The 20,072-nt window shown below is 37.1% G+C and overlaps 1 protein-coding gene across 1 annotated transcript; it reads left to right on the plus strand.

Moving 5' to 3' along the window:
• The first annotated feature begins 559 nt into the window (after positions 1-559).
• Positions 560-4,715, plus strand: LOC147507686 (Major facilitator superfamily protein). The gene is made up of 6 exons (XM_086600391.1): positions 560-1,053; positions 1,159-1,261; positions 2,296-2,513; positions 2,619-3,166; positions 3,606-3,946; positions 4,031-4,715. Exons 1-6 carry the CDS (start codon positions 1,051-1,053, stop codon positions 4,561-4,563), a joined length of 1,746 nt encoding a protein of 581 aa, XP_086456517.1. The 5' UTR covers positions 560-1,050; the 3' UTR covers positions 4,564-4,715.
• The last annotated feature ends 15,357 nt before the right edge of the window (positions 4,716-20,072 follow it).

Genomic DNA, 20,072 nt, shown 5'->3' on the forward strand with positions numbered 1-20,072 from the left:
TTAACTTGTTTGATGGACGACGTTATATAAGTTGTGCAAGACGCTATATAAACTACTGAAGACACTATATGACATGTCTGTTTAAGAGAAAGTATGTACTCTCAATTCAATTCAATTCAATTCAATTTCAAGTATAAGTTCATGAAGTAATAATTCACTGAGAAATGCCTAATGCGCGGGCAGGACTCTGTGGTCACTAGGACCACTTGAAGGGCGGTGAACACCACGTTGGCAAAATAATAAAAATAATAATAAAGTATTGTAAGTCGATCACTGATTACGCCAAAATTTTGGTGAAAGTATAGTTCGGGATTTCGGAATTCGAATTCCGATAAATCCAAAAACCGAAATCCAATAAATTTCGACCCTATTATATTCGGAATTTCAAATTCTTTCGGAATTTCAATGATTTCGACACTATATTCAAAATTCCGATTTTTTAAAAAACCGAAATTCCGAGCGGAATTCCGGAGTTTCGTTCGGAATCACGAACTATGGGTGAAAGTGTCAAACCGATTCTCCGTACAAAGACATTGGAGAAGTGAGGGAAAATAACAGAATAGAAAGGCTTGTGTTTGTGTGGTAACAAGAACAACAGTATGCCGTGTTCACAATCTCTCCATAACCATTTCCATCAAGTAAAGAGAAATAGATGGTACTCAAGATACAATGGGCAATGCATGTTCAAGATTCCATCATATATCTCTCTCTTACCTTACTAATTAACCATCTCTCATCATTTCTACATCACACCCTTCACCTTTTTTTTCCTTCGAAATTTTATAAATGGATATCTAGAAGAAAACTAGAATCTTCCATGTTCAATGTGATACAGCCAATCTTTATGTTTATCATATATATATCAGGGTGTGATCTATCTCATTTGGTAGTGGAGGTCACTTTCTGTTACGTTGAATACTTGAATGTGACGTGAACTTTCTCTATAAAAATAAGAAGCTCCCAGTACAAGTTGTGAGCTAAAACATAGAAGGGTCGATCTTATTTAGCTTTTCAAACTATTTTACACTGTTTGAGACTTGAAAACCAAAAATGGTTTGTACTCAGTTTCTCCAACAGTCCAACTTATTTGGATGAATGGTTCTTTTATAAATATAAACATGAAATGGTATTGATTTTGGAATTTTCATTATCTTTCAGGAGGAGAAGATAGGTTGGTCAGTTACTGATGCTGTGGACTATAAGGGGTTCCCTGCTGATAGGTCTAAAACTGGAGGTTGGGTTCGTGCAGCTCAAATCTTAGGTTTGTTACTCGCTTATAAATGTCATACACAATTATAATCGAAAACAAGAATGTTTAGTACGTGATTTCTACTTGAGAATGTTGTTCCTACTAGAGCATTAAAAATTTACTTGTGGGTGGCCTCCAAGTATAGTGCAATTTAACAGAGACCATCCTTTATGTAAACATGCATCAAGCCACTAATAGTTAAAGGTTAATCTACAACAAGGCCACAAAATGAGTTTTTGCTCAATCACGTGGCTTCGTCTTGCAACATCTCTCCCCTGCACTCAGGAGTCGCACCAGAAACATTTCATGCATAGCGCGCATGAAACTATTCTTTTCCCAACACGGTGTACGCCACCATATAGTCTCTCTAGTCTTTACTTTCATCTGTGGGTTTGGTACGGCATGTATGCCATCCTTTTTAGAGGTTGCAAATTATTATTCAGATGTTTCCTAGTTTCACATTGAATGAAGTGATAATTAAAACACTTTGAAGTTATATTGGAGTATGATGTCCCATATCCTTGCTCATTAGTACCCCTGCAGAAAACAGAGCTTTTTACAGTTCTATGTAAATAGGTATTTAATATTCATCCTGGGACTTTGGAAGCTTTGGGTTGTATAGGGGATAGGGGTCATGGGATTCAAGTTTTGTAGAAGACTTTTCATCACTTTCCAGAGAAATGGTCACTTATTTAGAAGTCCCAAATTCTCAACAAAGGTGGACCTGGCCGGGTGGTTAGTTCATCATCAGATTCCTAAATATATTTCTATGGTTGACCACTTTTTCATTCAGCTCTAATATTGAAGGTCTCCATATTCCCAATCAGCTTACTCAATTCTCCACTCACTTAGCCACGTAGTTAATATTGGTCAACATCCTGAACAATCTGGTTAAACCTATGCTTCCTACACCAACTCTCATAATGTTACAATGCAAGATTTTACATCAGTCTGATGTTTCCCTTGAGCATAGAAAAAATCATACGAATAGCTTCTTCATTATTTTCTTCTCTTTTCACATCAAGCTAATCATTAAAAATTTCCAGTTATTGAAATATGCGAGAGATTGTCAACGATGGGCATAGCAGTGAACCTTGTGACATACTTGGTTGGAACGATGCACTTACCGAGTGCAACTTCAGCCAACATTGTAACAGATTTCATGGGCACTTCATTTCTCATGTGTTTGCTTGGGGGCTTCCTTGCTGATTCCTTTTTAGGCAGATACAAGACTATCACAATTTTCGCTGTGGTGCAGTCAGTTGTAAGTGTTACAACAACGTGATACAACGTCAGCCTAGTATATTTTCCATTATACATCTTATGTCATTGTCTAATGAATATAATGGGGTTAATCATGGTGAATCAGGGCACTGGAATTTTAGCAATATCTACAAGATTACCAGACCTACACCCACCCCCTTGCAAAAAAATAGCATCTGAGACTTGCGTACAGGCCTCTGGATTCCAAATGAGTATTTTCTACATGTCTCTTTATCTGATAGCTCTGGGAACTGGTGGCCTTAAATCTAGTGTATCTGGATTTGGAACAGACCAATTTGACGACAAAGACGAGAAGGAAAAGGCTCAGATGGCCTATTTCTTCAATAGGTTTGTATTCTTTATCAGTATGGGGACTTTAACTGCTGTCACAGTACTAGTGTACATTCAGGATGAAGTAGGGAGAAGTTGGGCATATGGAATTTGTTCTGTTTCAATGTTTATTGCAGTGTTGATATTTTTATCTGGGACTAAGAGATACAGGTACAAGAAAGGGTCAGGAAGTCCTATGGTCCAAATTTTTCAAGTTATTGTAGCTTCTATAAAGAAAAGAAAGCTCAACATGCCTTCAAATATCAGCTTATTATATGAAGATTGTCCTCTGGCCTCAAGAATCTATCACACGGATCAGTTTAGGTGAGTAGTAGATTTCTTTGCATGAGTCTGTACACTAAGATAGCTCTGCTCCAGTAAGTATAGTGGTACGTAACCAACACCTGGGGCAGCCGATTCGGATTAACCAGACCTAAGAAAAGGACGCAAGTTCAGGCCTCCTTTGGGACCCATGCTATAGGGAATGCTGGCCTCTGGATGATTGTCCGGTTCTAGAGTCTGGGTTCGTTTTGTGAGCAAAAAAACGTGTTACCCAAGGGAGAGGAGAAAAACAAAACTCTGAGCTACAAGCCTACAAGCTAAGATAACTTCTTTTACAGCATGAACAGTTTGGTTGATATGTACAAAACCTCATATTAAACAAGAGAAAAAAGAAGAGGGAAAAGTTTTTTTTTAGAAAAAAATAAAATAAAAGATGTTTTCTTAGGATTGTACAATTAATGACTGGAAGTTTTTCTTACAGTTTCTTGGACAAGGCTGCCATAACTGCAGAAGAGGATTTTGAAAGAAATGGCTCATCATCCCCAAACCCTTGGAGACTATGTTCAATAACAAAGATAGAAGAAGTGAAAATGGTGATCAGGTTACTTCCGATCTGGGCAACGACAATCATATTTTGGACAACATATGCACAAATGATCACCTTCTCTATAGAACAAGCTACTACTATGCAGAGATCAATTGGTCATTTTCAAATTCCAGCAGGCTCACTTAGTGCTTTCTTTGTGGGAGCTATAATGATCACCATTGCAGTCTATGACCGTTTGATCATGCCGTTTTGGAAGAAATGGAAAGGAAAACATGGTATGGTTGAAAGAAAAATATCAGCAATGCAAGCATACACTGTACCATTTTATGCTAACCAGTGATTTCTTGTACCTACAACAGGTTTCAGCAGCTTGCAAAGAATTTCAATAGGCCTCATCATGTCAACAATTGGAATGGCAGCTGCGGCCTTATCTGAGCGGAAACGTTTATCAGTAGCAAAAACTGCTGGCGCAACTACTCCAACTCTACCAATAAGTGTTTTCTTCTTGATCCCACAATTCTTCTTGATTGGGTCAGGAGAAGCATTTATTTACACTGGTCAGCTTGATTTCTTCATAACTCAATCACCAAAAGGCATGAAAACGATGAGCACTGGTCTATTCCTTACAACACTCGCATTAGGCTTCTTTGTCAGTAGTTTCTTGGTCTCAATTGTGAAGAAGGTGACTGGAAGTGACAATGGCCAAGGATGGTTAGCAGATAACATTAATGAGGGGAGACTTGATTGCTTCTATTGGCTTCTCGCTGTATTAAGTTTCATTAATTTTGGATTCTTTCTTCTCTGTGCCATGTGGTATAGGCCAAATAAACCTGAAAATGCTTTAGAGATGGAGAGTGTTGTTAATAGTTCTTCTTTTGAAGAGAAGTGCTAGTGATCGATACCTAAAGTGTTTTTGGCAGTTTATCCTCTGTTGTTGTTTATGTACATTTATGATTTTTTTGGTCTTTTGTTGTTCTTAAGGATATGTTCTAAGTTCTAACTGAAAGTGGTGGACCATTTGTTTTGGTCAGAGAGTTCGGAGGATTACTTGTCTATGGTTCTTTCTGCTATTGCACTGTCAGCACAGTATGTGAATGCGTTACTCATCCAAGATGGCTAAGTTAAACTTTGACGCAGTTTTTAATTCTTTTTAAAACAAAATTAGTAATTGGGTCTCTGTCAATGCGAAGAAGAGTGAAGGAGAGTGCACAGAAGTTTATGTATGGTCGTCTTATAGTCTCTTAGACATAGTATTGTTTTAGCCGATTATATTGCTAAGTGAGCAAGGGATCAGGGACTCTATTTAAGCCGAATATTTGGGGTCTCTGGAAGTATCCCCTGAACACTGAAAAGAAAAAAAGATAAAGACAGAGTAACTATTGTTATTTATTATACAAACCAAAAAGACATGCAACAAATTTAACTATTCATATAATTCTTTTGTGGGATCGTCTTCCCCACATTCAAATCAACTACAATTTTCTTTCTTCTTCTTCTTTATGTTTATAAAATATTAATAACCAAAATAAATCATAGTAGCAGAGGCCAGAGGACTGAGCTACAAACTGTGCTGCTACTCCGCTAGTCCTTTTTCTTTTTTTATATATATATATATATATATATATATATATATATATATATTTATTTATTTATTTATTTATATATATATATTTATTTATTTTATTTTATTTTTTATTTTTGTTTTCTGTTTTTCTTTCCCTGTTGAGTAAGACAAGTTAGATTGCAAAACATTTTGAAACGTCATCGCAACTACTAAGATCATAAGCTGATTGGGCCAGGACATCAGCACGCAAATAACTTCCGGAGTTTTCCTCCAATCCTCCCTAGTAAATAGGAATGTCAGGCAGGCAACTAACACACTATGTTTTAGAATCATCTTCATAATAAATATCTTCCAATTCCTTTGAAGTCGTTCCACACAACCAAATAACAATTTGTTTCCAATGTCAACCACATGTCCACGGTAAAGGTCACCACGAGACCTCATACTCATTGATGCAATATCCAAACCTTCGACCTCTAACCATTTCCTTTTTACTATGTCATAAGCATTTACATGGCCTGAGGAATAAGAAAATAATATATCATCTAAAACCACACCTTCGCGACACGCGACAACATATATTTTCTACGGAAATAGTTATGGAAATCGTATTCCAAGAATTACTTATCACGTCAAAAGAGACCAGTAAGTATTCTCCCTTCTGTGAAAATGAGCTTATGTCCTTTGACAAAAGAATCTGATCCCCGAATCTGATCCCCGTTAGCAATAGCAGCCTGACAAAACCACATTTAGTGATCACCAGGGACTCCGGACCCAAAGGTTGTCGGTAAATCAGAATATGAATATGAATATGTTCCAAATACATAGATTTTGCCGTGTGCAGCAACTGCGGGAGAAGACCTGTTGACAATCAAATGAGTGGGTTCCTTAATGGAGAACATGTAACAAATGATGCTAGCCACGTCAGCTCAAGGCAGTTACAACAGAATCAGAGTTAGTTAGGAATAACAAAATGTCAGAATCAGTTAGTTAGGTGTAACAGAATGTCTAGTCACCAGTTTATGTAGTGATTGTAAAAGTAGTATAAATACAAGAACTGATGTAATAATCACAAGTTTTTTTACAATTCAATCTTTAGTTTTCAAAGCATTACTCATTTTCTGTTTCTGTATTTCTTTATGGTATCGGAGCATTTACTCAACAGCTTAGATCGATCTTCAAAACTCTAGTCATTTTTTTTTAATCAATTCAATCAAATCATCAATCAAATTCATCATTTTCGGGTAAATTCTCAAGAAATTCATCAATTTCGGGTAAATTCTCAAGAAATCTTTCATCAGAATGATGAGAACGAATCAAGTCTCTGCAAACAACCAGATTCAAGGTCAGAATATCAACAACAACAATCAAATTCAAGGTGATGCTTTTAATCATGGGGTTGCTTCAAATCATGGTTTTTCATCAAATCCATTCAACACAATGAGTTCTTCATCTATGATTCAGAATATATCTAACTTTGTTACTATCAAACTTACTAGAGAGAATTATATGCAATGGTGTTATGTGTTTATGCCTATTTTACGTACTTTAAATCTTCTTGGAATTGTCAATGGAAATGAACGATGTCCTAGTGAGTTTTTGAATGATTGGAATGGTAATGTTACATCACAAATGAATCCTGCTTATGCTGATTGGGTTAAAAGAGACCAGATTCTACTTATTTGGATCAATACAACACTATCTCCAGAGTTGTCGTCTTACGTAGTTGGAATGCCAACTTCACGCTGTGGATCAATTTAGAGAAAAGATTCTTTGCCTTTATCAAAGGCTCATGTTAATCAGTTGAAAGGAAGATTACAAGATATGAAGAAATGAGGTTTATCCATTGCAATGTATCTGCAAAACATTAAGCAGATTGATGATTCCTTAGCAGCAGCTGGATCACCTCTTCCTGATGATGATCTAGTGTTTCATATATTGAAAGGGTTGCCAAGTGAATATAAGCCTTTTACTACATCTATAAGAGTTCGTCAGCAAGAGGTTAATTCTGACGAGTTACATGGTTTATTACTTAGTGAAGAACTGTGTAGCGCCCGTATTTAAAATACGTATTTATTTATTTATGTATTAATTAATTTAATTATTTATTTAAAATTGGTTGGATTGGATTTGGGATATGTGGGCCTGGTTTCTGGGCCTGAGTCTGTGTTGGGCTTGGGTTTCCAACCCAAATATATAATCACATTGTTCTAGAGAATAGGGTTTTTAGAAAATAAAAAAAATAATAAAAATAGAGGCAGAGATAGAAGTTGGATTTCTAGAGCGTTGGAACGCGACGATTCGGACTAGGAGGATTCGTGGAGCTTGGGATTAAGGTGAGTAGTTATTTTTGCTATTTCACCGGATTTATAGTTTTCTGCTATACCGACAAGATTCTACTGTCCAATGTTTCCGTTCATTTTTGTTGTTGGTTATTCTGTAGTTATTCGGCGATATTGTCGAATTGTTAAACTAGGTAAGGTTAGTATATCGTTTTGCTTAATTATTAAACTGTTGAGGCTTATTGGGCTGTCAATGGAGGCGCGAGCCCTGAACCTCGTCCAGTCCCAGATACTCTATGAACCGTGAACCTTGTTGTGTTGTGGGGTTGGGATTATATGATTTTGAAACTGTTGGAACAGTTCAAACTCTGTGGAGCTTTGTCAATGGAGGCGCCAGCCCCATGAATCGTACTGCCCTTTAATTATGTTGTTTTGTTTTTATGGGTTAGGTTGTTGGTTAGTGGGATTACGATTGGTGGTGGTTGGAGGTTGTCATGGGTGCTGTCGAAGCTTTTAGAGGGCGTTAATGGCAGCATTAAGAAGAATCGCCAGTAAAAGTATGTGAACTGTGATTGTTGTTTTTTTGTGTTGATTGAAGGTTGGGGTAGAAAAGGGTTGAGGTTTGGGTATTGATGTTTGTTTGAGTGCTGTCGGGGGTGTGGTTGGGAGCTTGGAGAAGCCATTAATGGCGGCATGAAGATTCCAGATCCAGTTTTGGTTGAGGATTTTAAATTTAAGAATTGAGTTTTTGGCTTTTAGTAAAGTTGTAGGGTTTGTGTTTAGGAGTGATTTCGATTGGTTGAAATGGGAGATGGTGGTGGCCGGAAATTTGGGCTGCTGGTGGTGGTAGCTAGTGAGGAAGAAGACCTGTTGGTCGGCTTGGGCCTTGGGCCAGATTTTGGATTAAATTGGTTGGGCAAAAAAAAAAACCTTATTTTGTTTGGGCCTTTTCTATTTGGTTTTCTTTGGGCCGAACCAAGTTAAGTTTTGGGCCAGTTCTCTTTGTTTTGTTTTGGGCCGGATTAATCCTTCGTTTCGGACCAGTTTAGTTTAAGTTGTAGACCAGTTTTAGTTTAAGTGTTGGGCCGGTTTCAGTTAAATTCTCCGGGCCGAACCCATTGGTGTTTTGAGCCAGTTTCTAATTTTGGTTTTTGGGCTGGTCATATAACTTAAAATTATATCCAATTGGGTCTTTAAATGTTCAGACTTTCGGGTTCTAAAGTTTGGGCTTGGCCAGTTAGGTCCGAACCATTACCTTTGTCATAAGCCCATGAGCCATGCACCTTGACCTTAGCCATGAACCATGGCTATGACCACGCACCTGTTGAACATGGGAACGACAGTTTGACTTCGACCATGATGCGTTGACTTTGACCGTTGACCATTGACTGTTGACTTTTTCCAGTTTTTCTCATATTTAAGAATATGGACAAATATAGTAATAAAATATTATCGAAAATTATATAACGTTGTTTGTCATTATCTAATTAAGATTTGACGTGAGTAGTGTGTAAAGTATATATATATTGGGCTTTGATTGTGGACTGTGGACTATTTAATTGTGATACATTTTATGTTGTAAACTGTATGGACAAATCAAATGCAAAAATGCTGTGGAAGCTTGTATAAATTTGGTGGTCATTATCTAATTAAGATTTGACGTTGATATTGTGACATTATATAATATGTTGGGATATATACATTAAATGCAATAGTTTTGGAGAAATAAATGTATAAACACTCCATTTTTATATATGTGATATGCTATTATGAGGTAGTATAGTATTGGTGAATATTTTTCCACGGGATTGTGGCTTAGTGCAATAATATATTGGCACGTGACAGAATGAAAGTAGTTATGAGATATAATTGAGATGTTTTCTGAATATTGCGGCTTAATGCAATAAGGTATTTGACCTGCACGTGATATAGTGGAATTATTATGAGTCATAAATGTATGACACTTGAATAAACTACGTAACGAAAATCCTAGAACCTAGCTACCACAACTTATGTGATTTGCCCTGTGTGGGCGTGTGCAATTTGATTGGCCCTTCTGGCGTTTCAGTGAATCTGAATGGCCCTTCTGGCGTAAGTAATGTGATTGACCCATGTGTTGGGCAATCGTAGCCGAATAGTGGCTTGATTATTCCGTTCGCAAAATAGAACGAGACGCGTGATATTTTATGTCGAATAGTGGCAGTACTTACATAATGGCTTTCGTGTGAGGGGTTACGGTGTCGCGGCATCCATTTCGGGGTAGTTACGCCGAGTGGTTCATTATGTAGGGGAGGCATGTGGATGTACATGGCGTTGGGAAGCGATTGTGGTAGCCAGGAAACTAGGTAAGACATAGAATCTGACGTGATTTTAGGGACACACAAAGAAAGCCTTAAATAATATAATTATAGTAATATGTTGGTTATTTGTTTAGTTAGAACCTAAGGCGCCTCGATGGAGGAACTACATGCCTTATTTATTATGCGTATAGTTTGTTGTGTGGTTAGTGGGAAGTTAATGCGCCTCAGTGGAGGAACTACCTGCCTAAATTATTGTACTTAAGGATGTTGTATTAGTCGTTGAAAGTTAAGGCGCCTCGGTGGAGGAACTAACTGCCTTATGGATTGTGTATATATTTGTATAAGAATATGTTGTATTTTAGAGCTACTCACACCAAAGATTTTTATGATCTTGACCGATTTGCATGTTTTTATCGGGTGTGTTCATTAAATGAACATAGTTTATAAGTCTTGACTGGTTTCATGTTGAAGAAGGTTGGTTGCTGCTTGTGGTTTGCGTTAGCGTCGCATTTTAAGATAGGCTTTGTTTTCCTTTGAGGTGATATAGATTTTCAATTGAGATAAGGTTATTTGCATTTTCATTTGTTAATTTTTGTAATGAAGAGGACTTTTGTTAATTTGAAATTTTTATTGGTTTTTAAATTATCCGCATATTTAAACTGTTTATGGGTTTTTGGGAGTTGAGAGTGCGTCACACCTCGAAGATCGAAGAGTCGGGAACAAATATTGTTTTTTCCGAATTCTGTCGAAATTCGGGGTGTGACAAACTGTCTATTGAGGGTATGCATTCTAACACTCAATCCTCAGTGCCTCATGCCTTCTCCTCAACAACTCAGAATCAGAGTTTCAATACTTACAACAGGGGAGGTTACAATAACAACAGAGGTTCTTTTCAGTATAACAAAGGCAACTATAGAGGAAATCCAAGTAATTTCAGAGTGAACAATAATTTTTGGGGTTATAATACTCAAGGAAATAGAGGCAGTTACAACAATCAGGGAAATAGAGGCAGTTATAACAATCAAGGAAACAGAGGCAGTTATAACAATCAGGGCAACAGGCCTATTTGTCAAGTTTGTGGAAAGATAGGTCATTTAGCAATTGATTGTCACCATAGGATGAGTCATGCCTATGCTGGAAAAATACCACCAGCTAAATTAGCTATGATGGCCAGTTTTGAAGAAACAGCTAGAGACTTGAATGCTGGATCTTCTTATGATTCAGGACCAGGATTTTATGATTCAGGATCAGGCTTTTCAGGGAATTATGATGCAGGACCTTCAAACTATAATGACTATGGAGGTAATAGTTTCAATCCATATGAAGATAACAATGTTGGTTATGAAGGAAGTAATCCTACTGTCAACTATGCATCATTTCAAGGAATTAATCAGAACACCAACTATGCTGCTCATCATCCTAGTTCCTCTTCTCCAAATTGGATTGCTGAAACTGGAGCATCTCATCATATCACTTCAGATCTTTCTAATATTCAATTAGCATCCGATTATAAAGGCAAGGAAAAAGTCGTGGTGGGAAATGGCCAAGGTTTGCACATTTTACACACTGGATCCTCTTTACTTACTCCTACGCATACAAATGCATGTTTTAAAATGCATAACATTCTTCATGTTCCTCAAATGACTCATAATTTACTTTCAATTCATAAATTTGTCAAAGACAACAATTGTTCTCTTACGTTTGATTCTTCTGGCTTTACTGTGAAGGACATTGCCACTCAGAGGACAATGTTCCGAGGAGGCAAAACTGAAAATGGCCTCTATCCTTTCACCTTCAACACATCTGCTTTACAATCTACTTCACCTTCAGCCTTTTTGAGCACAAAAGCCACCTTCTCGACATGGCATCAAAGGCTTGGACATCCATCATCTGCTATTCTTCATCAAGTTCTTAATCAAAATAAGTTGATGATACAACATTCTGAGAAATCAAGTTCTTTTTGTAATAATTGTCAGTTAGGGAAAAGGTCATAAAATTCCTTTTTAGTCTACTGTTTGTAAAACAAGTTGTTGTTTACAAATGCTTCATATCGACTTGTGGGGACCTTCTCCTATCATTTCAATCAATGGTTTCAGATATTTTGCTACTATTGTTGATGATCATACTAGATTTTGTTGGATTTATCCTCTTATTTCTAAATATGAGTTCTATGATATTTTTGTTTCATTCAAATTGTTTGTCGAAAAATAGCTTAACTCTCCTATCAAATATGTTAGAACTGACTGTGGTGGTGAATTCACCAGTCACAAATTCTTATCTTTTCTTACACAACATGGCATTCAACATCAATTTTCATGTGCATACACCCCTGAACAAAATGGCACAGTAGAAAGAAAACATATACACTTATTAGAAATGACACGAACTCTATTAGCTCAGTCCAATCTTCCTCACTCATTTTGGCTTGATGTAGTTCAAATTTCTGCATATCTTATTAATATACTACCTTCCCCATCCCTTAAGAATCTATGTCCCTGGCAAAAACTTTTCAATCATGTTCCTAATTATTCCTATCTTAAATCCTTTGGATGTAGTTGTTTTCCTTGGATGAGACCATATATTGAGAACAAGTTTACAATGAGAAGTAAACACTGTGTTTTTATAGGTTATAGTTCTCAGCATAAGGGCTATAAGTGTTTAGATCTCATCAGTAAAAAGATTTTTGTGTCCAGACATGTCATATTCAATGAAGCTGATTTTCCTTTTAAATCCCATAATTTATCCTCTACTAGTTCTAATTTAACCAGTTCTACTTGTTCTGATTTCTTCTTTAAATCTCCTCATACTCATTCTATTCCAAATAAAACGTCAACTCTTTCATCCTTTTCAAATTCCCAAACTTCCAATTCAAACACTTCCACCACTTCTCCTCCTATTAACTCTCCAATCGATGACTTAAATTATCATGCCATGAGAACAAGGTCTAAATCTGGTCTAACCATCAAACATCCTCTGAAACTTGCACTGTCTGCTACACTTCAAAAACTACCAATCACTCTAACCACTTATAATCAAGCAATCAAGGATCCTAATTGGAGAGCAACAATGGCTGCAGAATTTGATGTTTTACAAAGAACTAAGACTTGGATCTTAACACCACCTCATCCTACTCAAAATGTCATTGATCACAAGTGGGTCTTTAGGCTTAAGCAGAAGCCAAATGGCAGTATTGACAAGTTTAAAGCAAGAATGGTTGCTAAGGGTTTTCATCAGCAATCAGGCATTGATTATACTGAAATCAGCAATCAGGCATTGATTATACTGAAACCTACAATCATGTAGCTAAGCCAACCACTATAAGAATGCTCATATCTGTAGCAGTGCAGAGAGATTGGGATATAAAGCAATTGGATGTTACAAATGCATTCTTGCATGGTCATTTACAAGAGGAGGTTTACATGTCACAGCCAAAAGGTTTTATTGATGAAGAAAAACCTCATTATGTCTGCAAGCTTCAAAAGTCAATTTATGGTTTGAAACAAGCACCTTGTGCTTGGTACCAAGAGTTAGTTCAAGCACTTCTCTCTCATGGCTTTACTACCACTAATGCAGATCCATCTCTATTTGTAAGATTTCTCAACTCAACTACAACTTACATCTTAGTGTATGTTGATGATATTCTGGTTACAAGCAGCTCAAAGTCATATTGTGAATTTCTGATTAAACAACTTAGTGTTACATTCTCTATGAAAGACCTAGGTTCATTATTTTTTTTTTCTGCGAATGGAAGCAAAAAGAGATTCAAGAGGTCTGTTTTTATCTCAAACAAAGTATACTTATGACTTGTTGGAAAGAGCCAAAATGATGAGGCTAAACCTTGTTCAACAACACCTTGTTTCTACTTCACTCAAATTGGATCCACAACGATTGGAGTATCTTGAATATCCAACTGAGTATAGATCAATTGTGGGTGCTCTGCAATATTTAACTCGGACTAGTCCAGATATTTCTTTCTCTGTGAATCAAGTCTGCCAATATATGCACAAACCTACTACTAATCATTTCACTGCAGTTAAAAGAATATTGAGATACTTAAAAGGTTTAGTTGACAAAGGACTTCATTTCACAAGAGGATCTTCACTTCTAACAGCTTTTTCTTATGCAGACTGGGCTGGCTGCCCAACATATAGAAGATCTACAATTGGTTTTTGTATATATTATGGTTCTAATTTGATCTCTTGGTGTGCAGAGAAGCAGACAACTGTGTCACGTTCAAGTACAGAATCAGAGTATAGAAGTTTGGCCTATACTGCTGCAGAAATCTACTGGACCTGTATCCTCTTGAATGATCTCAAAATTCCATTATTGAAACCTCCATTACTCTGGTGTGATAATATTTCTGCTATCTCTTTATCTAATAATCCAATTTTACATGCTAGAACCTGATAGGGTTATATAATAAAAGCATTACTTTTGTAATAACTTTAATTCTTTATATTTTGAATGAGAATCATATGGGCAAATGTTATGCATATTATATATGTTATTAGTTATATGCATGTGTCTAATACTTTATGTTGTAGATGATATGGTGTGTGGTGACACCTGAAGAGAAGATCATATCAACACTTATAAAGTATAAGTAATCGTTTACAACCTAGATGGATTTGGACAAACCATTGGTACGGTTGTAGTATAATCTGGTATTAGTCTATCTTGACTATAGGATTACACTAGTACACTTTGTGTGTATTGAACATGACCAAGTGAGGTTATTTCTCTTTATACTGACTATATAAGAGAACAAATACCTCTGTTATTATGGATGCTTGTCCTCTTAATCCGGATATAATAATGGGCACTTACGTGCATTGTACATTGCTTTAAATCATCAATGAGTGAGATTCATTTGTGAATCAACAAACTCGATGGATTGGGTAATGACATTGTATGTAGGTGTGTTGATTGATTATAGAAGGAATCGTGACCAGTAGGAAGTCGGGTTGATGATGTCCCCTTGAGGGAGCTCAAGGATTGTCATGTAAACCCTGCAGGTGGATTTATTCCGACATGACAATGAGGTTGAGTGGTACTACTCAAGGACATAAGAAGTTGATTGATATAGTTGTCAGTAACTTGACTTAATCAACGGGCATTCGATATCTTAAACATGGGGAGATCAACAAGCATATAATATGGAGCCCATAAACGCTGACACGTAATTTGGGATTAGGGCGGTAGTGCAACAATGACCTTTAGTGGAATAAGCCATTTGTTGATGGACTTGGGTCGTATGTTCTAAGCGAACATGGGAAGCCCAAGCCCGTCAAGAGGCCAACTCTAATTTCTCCTCATGGTCCCTGTTGTAGCCTATATAAAGGAAACCTCTTTCTCTGGCCGTTTTCTACACAAGAGCTCTCAAGGTTTTACTCAAGCAAAAACAAATCCAAAATTCGGTTCTAAGGTTGTGAGAGAGAGAGAGAGAGAGAGAGGCCAAGAGAGAAAGAAGAGGTTGGAAGATCGTTGCTCACACAACGTCCACTATGTGCATAGGAATACAACAGAAGATAAAGAGGTTGTTGATTTCATAAAGCTTGGATTCTCAAAGATATCAAGAAGCTGATCTAAAGGTAAATTTCTAACCAACCCGTGACACCCTTTATTCCGCTGCGCGTGGGTGTTTCGCAGTTCGTAGTAAATCATTCAGTAAAACCATAACGGTTCCTACATAACCAAACATGTAGAAGTGGATTATCACTACGTCAGAGAATTAGTCACCAACAAACTTCTGGACATCAAGTATGTGTGTACACAGGATCAGACTGCAGATGTGTTCACAAAAGGTTTGGCTACCACAAGATTTCAGGAGTTGATTACCAAGCTTTCAGTGAGAACATCTCCCTTCAGCTGGAAGGAGGGTAATGGAGAACATGTAACAAATGATGCTAGCCACGTAAGCTCAAGGCAGTTACAACAGAATCAGAGTTAGTTAGGAATAACAAAATGTCAGAATCAGAATCAATTAGGTGTAACAGAATGTCTAGTCACCAGTTTATATAGTGATTGTAAAAGTAGTATAAATACAAGAACTGATGTAATAATCATAAGTTTTTTTTCAATTCAATCTTTAGTTTTCAGAGCATTACTCGTTTTCTATTTCTGTATTTCTTTACCTTTCCCCATACCAAACGGCATTGCTGACTTGAACTTTTGTCATTGCTTCTAGTATCAAAGGAGTAGATATTGTTGGATCGAAGTCATTGGCGTCCATCACCAATGTGGGAGTGAATACCACCAATCATATATATCTTCGTCCCTAAAGCAACAATACCACAACAAGTTTCTGCAGGAAATGTGCAAATCGGGGAAAGTGTGCTAAATTGGGCGGTGTTGGTGCTCTTGAAAGGGTTAATCATGTAGCAAACAATTTCTGGTGTACCTATCATTTTTTTTTTCCAAATAAGCTGGGGTTAAGGCAGACCCCCACCTGTTATATTGCAAAAAGTTAAACCTTACAAATCCTCCCTAAGAGTTAGGTCATTAAAAGGAGGTACACAAAGACACAACCATAACTACAGGCTTCAACCCTAACATACTTAAGATAGTACACTGACCATGCTACATTCGAAGCTAAAAAAGCAGAGATAGTAATCCTACTTTCTCGTCATGATTTCCTTAACAATCTTAGGATGATCCTTCCTAAGGTGATTCTGCGCTTTCTCGTAGTTGCAAAAGAATCATTCGCAAGCGCAACACACATAAGTATTAAGTCCCAAGGTATCATCCCAAAACTCTTTGGTGTAGTCCTCAAGACGTCTCATCATTTTGTTTTTCATTAGTGACTTTACCTTCTTCATCATTACAAGCGTAGACTCTATTTCTCCTGATGCACGCTCTTGAATCCTTTTGATTCTTTTTGGCTTCACAGTAGTCCATTGATTTTGATCCTCGAAGATTTACATGCCTTGATGAGCTCTTAGGCAAAACAAGTGTTGGGCCTACTTTATCTCTGAAGAACTCAGTTTCATTCTCTGAGATATCATCCTTTATGTCCTCATCATATCCAGCAACTAACCCTTCATACATATTTCGTTCTCTACTATTCGGCAGTTGGCTTATCTGTAAAACTCTATGTCGATGACTCTTATCTGTACTTGCCACTCCTTCAATTGTGCACAAGTTAGCAAGTGACTCATCCTCTAAATAGGCTTCACAAGAGTTCAAAAGCATTGGCTCATTCTCATGCTGCTCAACTTGTACCTCAACATGTTCCCTATTCACATAAGGAACAATGTCAATAATCGGTGTCTCATTTGTTACTGGATTGGGCACTCCAAGATTTGCAGTGCCACTAGTTTCATCACTTTCCCCTTGTCGAGGAGTCCATCTCCTTGTACTTCTAATGCCACATTTTGGCGTAGAATGCCCAAACTTATTGCACTTCGTACATGAGAGAGGTTTCCATGTATATTCCACCCTAACCACCACATCTTTCCCTTTCACTTTGAGACGAACCGTAGGTTCATATTTGTGATTCACAGGGATCTCTATACAAACTTTTGCAAATGAAAGTCGTTTTCTTTTTGCAGTAGCATCATCCATGAACATAGGTCCTCCGACTAAACTGGCAACATATGATAGGCTATCTAAAGTCCACAGTTCTTTCGGAAGATCATTTAGTTTCACCCACACTGGAGCTGTTGTGAGCTTACTTCTCTGTGTTTCAATATTCCCACTCCATGGTTTTAGCACAAAAATCCTTCTTGCAATAAAGACTGGCCCAGCTTCCAGTACCATTTGCCGATCCTCATTACTAGTAAAGCTTATGTAAAAAAGCTCTTTGTCTGTTGTTATTTCAAAGTTAGCCTTTAGCTTCCATGTTTTGGTCAGGAAGTCTTCAACAAAAGGGAAAGACAATCGCTTATCAAGAAAGTAGCCTACGAGATAATCATCCCATTGCTAGATTCCTTGGTCTACCAAGTCATCTGGGACCAACACAAGATCCTTGGAAAAGAGAACTCCAAGAAGTGTGGGTGGTAGTACTCGAGCTACTAGCCAGATTGCTTGATGAATTCGCCATAGAAACGAGAAATCGAAGAATATTTCTTGAATAAAATGGGAAAGAACAGCGGAAACGAAGAGATAAGATAGCTTACCGAACGAATTTTGCCAAACAAAGTAATTTGTGGGAGCACTGGATCGAGAAACAGGCTATCTTATGTTACTCCTAGTCACCCTCTAATGGTCCCCATTGTTGTACCTATCATTAGAACACAGATACGAGTTCTTCTCAGGCAATTTGGATTTAGCGATGTTGCTCTTAATATTCTCTGTCTCCGTCTCCATCTCCGTCTCATGGTAGTCGCAACAGGGGCATTGCTCAAAACATTTGTTACTCCCCATCTTCAATGTGGTTGTTCTGATTTTGACTGTAGTTTGGAAACTTGTTTTTGGTTTCCAAAATTGCTCCAACTCTCTATATTTCTTTTGTTAAAACAGGGCGGAAAGCCTTCTAAAGGCAGACAGTGAGTTGTGGGACATATTTATAGAGCAAGAAATTGGTCCCAAGGCCCATTTGCAAATGAAAATCACTCACAGAACTAGTGTTTTTTTAATCACTCTCAAGGACAATTTTCGAGTGAAAATAACTCGTAAGGACAAATAGCCCAGATTTGAAATAAATATTTTCCAATTTTACCCTTTCAGTCGTTTTGTTATAAACAATGAGTGTTCATACCTTATGTTGATGTATGAACATTGATTGTTCATACCCAAATAGGTTAATGTATCTCATACAATATGTTGAGGTATGAACAATGATTGTTCATAACTCATGTTGAGGTATAAACAATCATTGTTCATACTTCAATATGTGTTCTTACTGATCATACATTATGTTGATGTATGAACAATATGAACAATGAGTGTTCATAGCTCATGTTGAGGTATCCCCAAATAGGTATGAACAATGATTGTTCATTGTTTTAATCATTGTTCATACTCCAATAGATATTCTTACTAATCTTACATTATATTGAGGTATGAACATTGATTGTTCATACCGCAAATAGGTATGAACAATGATTGTTCATAACTCATGTTGCGGTATGAACAGTGATTGTTCATACCCCAAATAGGTAAGAACAATGATTGTTCATAGCTCATGTTGAGATATGAACAGTGATTGTTAATAGCTCCAGTAGGTGTTCTTGATTGTTCATACTCCAATAGGTGTTTTTACTGATCATACATTATATTGAGGTGTGAACAGTGATTGTTCAAACCCTAAATAGGTATGAACAGTGATTGTTCAAACCCTAAATAGGTATGAACAATGATTGTTCATACCTATTTAGGGTTTGAACAATCACCTAGAACAATGATTGTTCATTGTTCATACCTATAACAAATACCTAGAACAATGATTGTTCATATCTATGAACAATCAGTTCATACTATATACACTGGGTTGTTTCGGTTGGGCCAGGCCGCTTATTATTTCGCATTAGAGGTATACTTGACATTTCATCTATCTGAGCCATTTTTAATTTCGCGTCAAGGGTATACTTGAACTTTCATCTACCCGGTCCTTGCAAATGATTAAAAAAAAAGTGTCCTTACAAGTTACTTTCTTCCCCGATCTGTCCGGGAATGTTTCTCCCTGTTTATAGAGACCCACATGATAAAAGCAGTTTCTAACTTTCTATTACTAAATAGATCAAAGTATTATTTTCCTAATTTGATTAGAATTCGTGGTTTTTCTTACTAATTCGTCCAAAGTATATTTTTCCTAATTTGATTAGATTTGATTTCCTATAGATTCCATCCCTGCAACCAAGTGTTAATATCATCTAATTTGACCATTAGGCAATTTCCATGTGATGAAACTTGGTTTTGAGCTCCACCATTCCTAGGTAGATGAAGACCACTAGCAAGAAGTTTCCATGGTTTTGGTCACACCCTTTTATTTACTCATTTATATTTAAGAAAAATTTCGATTGGGGAGGGGTAGGCCGATGTAACGATCCACCTCATCTTACCACGTCGATACTGTCCCCACTTAGCTATTGTCTTCAGACAATAACTTTCCAGGAGGTCACTCATCCTTAGACTATTTCTGCCCGAACACGCTTAACTATGGAGTTCTAATGGAATCCGTAGCCAAACAATCCAGAAAAGACTTTTGAGTTAAAACCACACACCGACCGGTTTTGGAACCCTCCTTTGAGTGACTGGGGACAGTATCGATATTATTTGAATATGTGGTAGTATGGTCGTTACAGTTTCTCCGTGT

Source organism: Coptis chinensis, chromosome 3, assembly GCF_015680905.1.
Source record: "Coptis chinensis isolate HL-2020 chromosome 3, ASM1568090v1, whole genome shotgun sequence".
NCBI lineage: Eukaryota > Viridiplantae > Streptophyta > Magnoliopsida > Ranunculales > Ranunculaceae > Coptis > Coptis chinensis.

Excerpts from the sequence above, each read along its gene's own strand:
- LOC147507686 (XM_086600391.1), top strand. Across the intron at positions 1,262-2,295 it reads TCGTGCAGCTCAAATCTTAG|TTATTGAAATATGCGAGAGA; the intron begins GTTTGTTACTCG and ends AAAAATTTCCAG. Across the intron at positions 3,947-4,030 it reads GAAATGGAAAGGAAAACATG|GTTTCAGCAGCTTGCAAAGA; the intron begins GTATGGTTGAAA and ends TACCTACAACAG.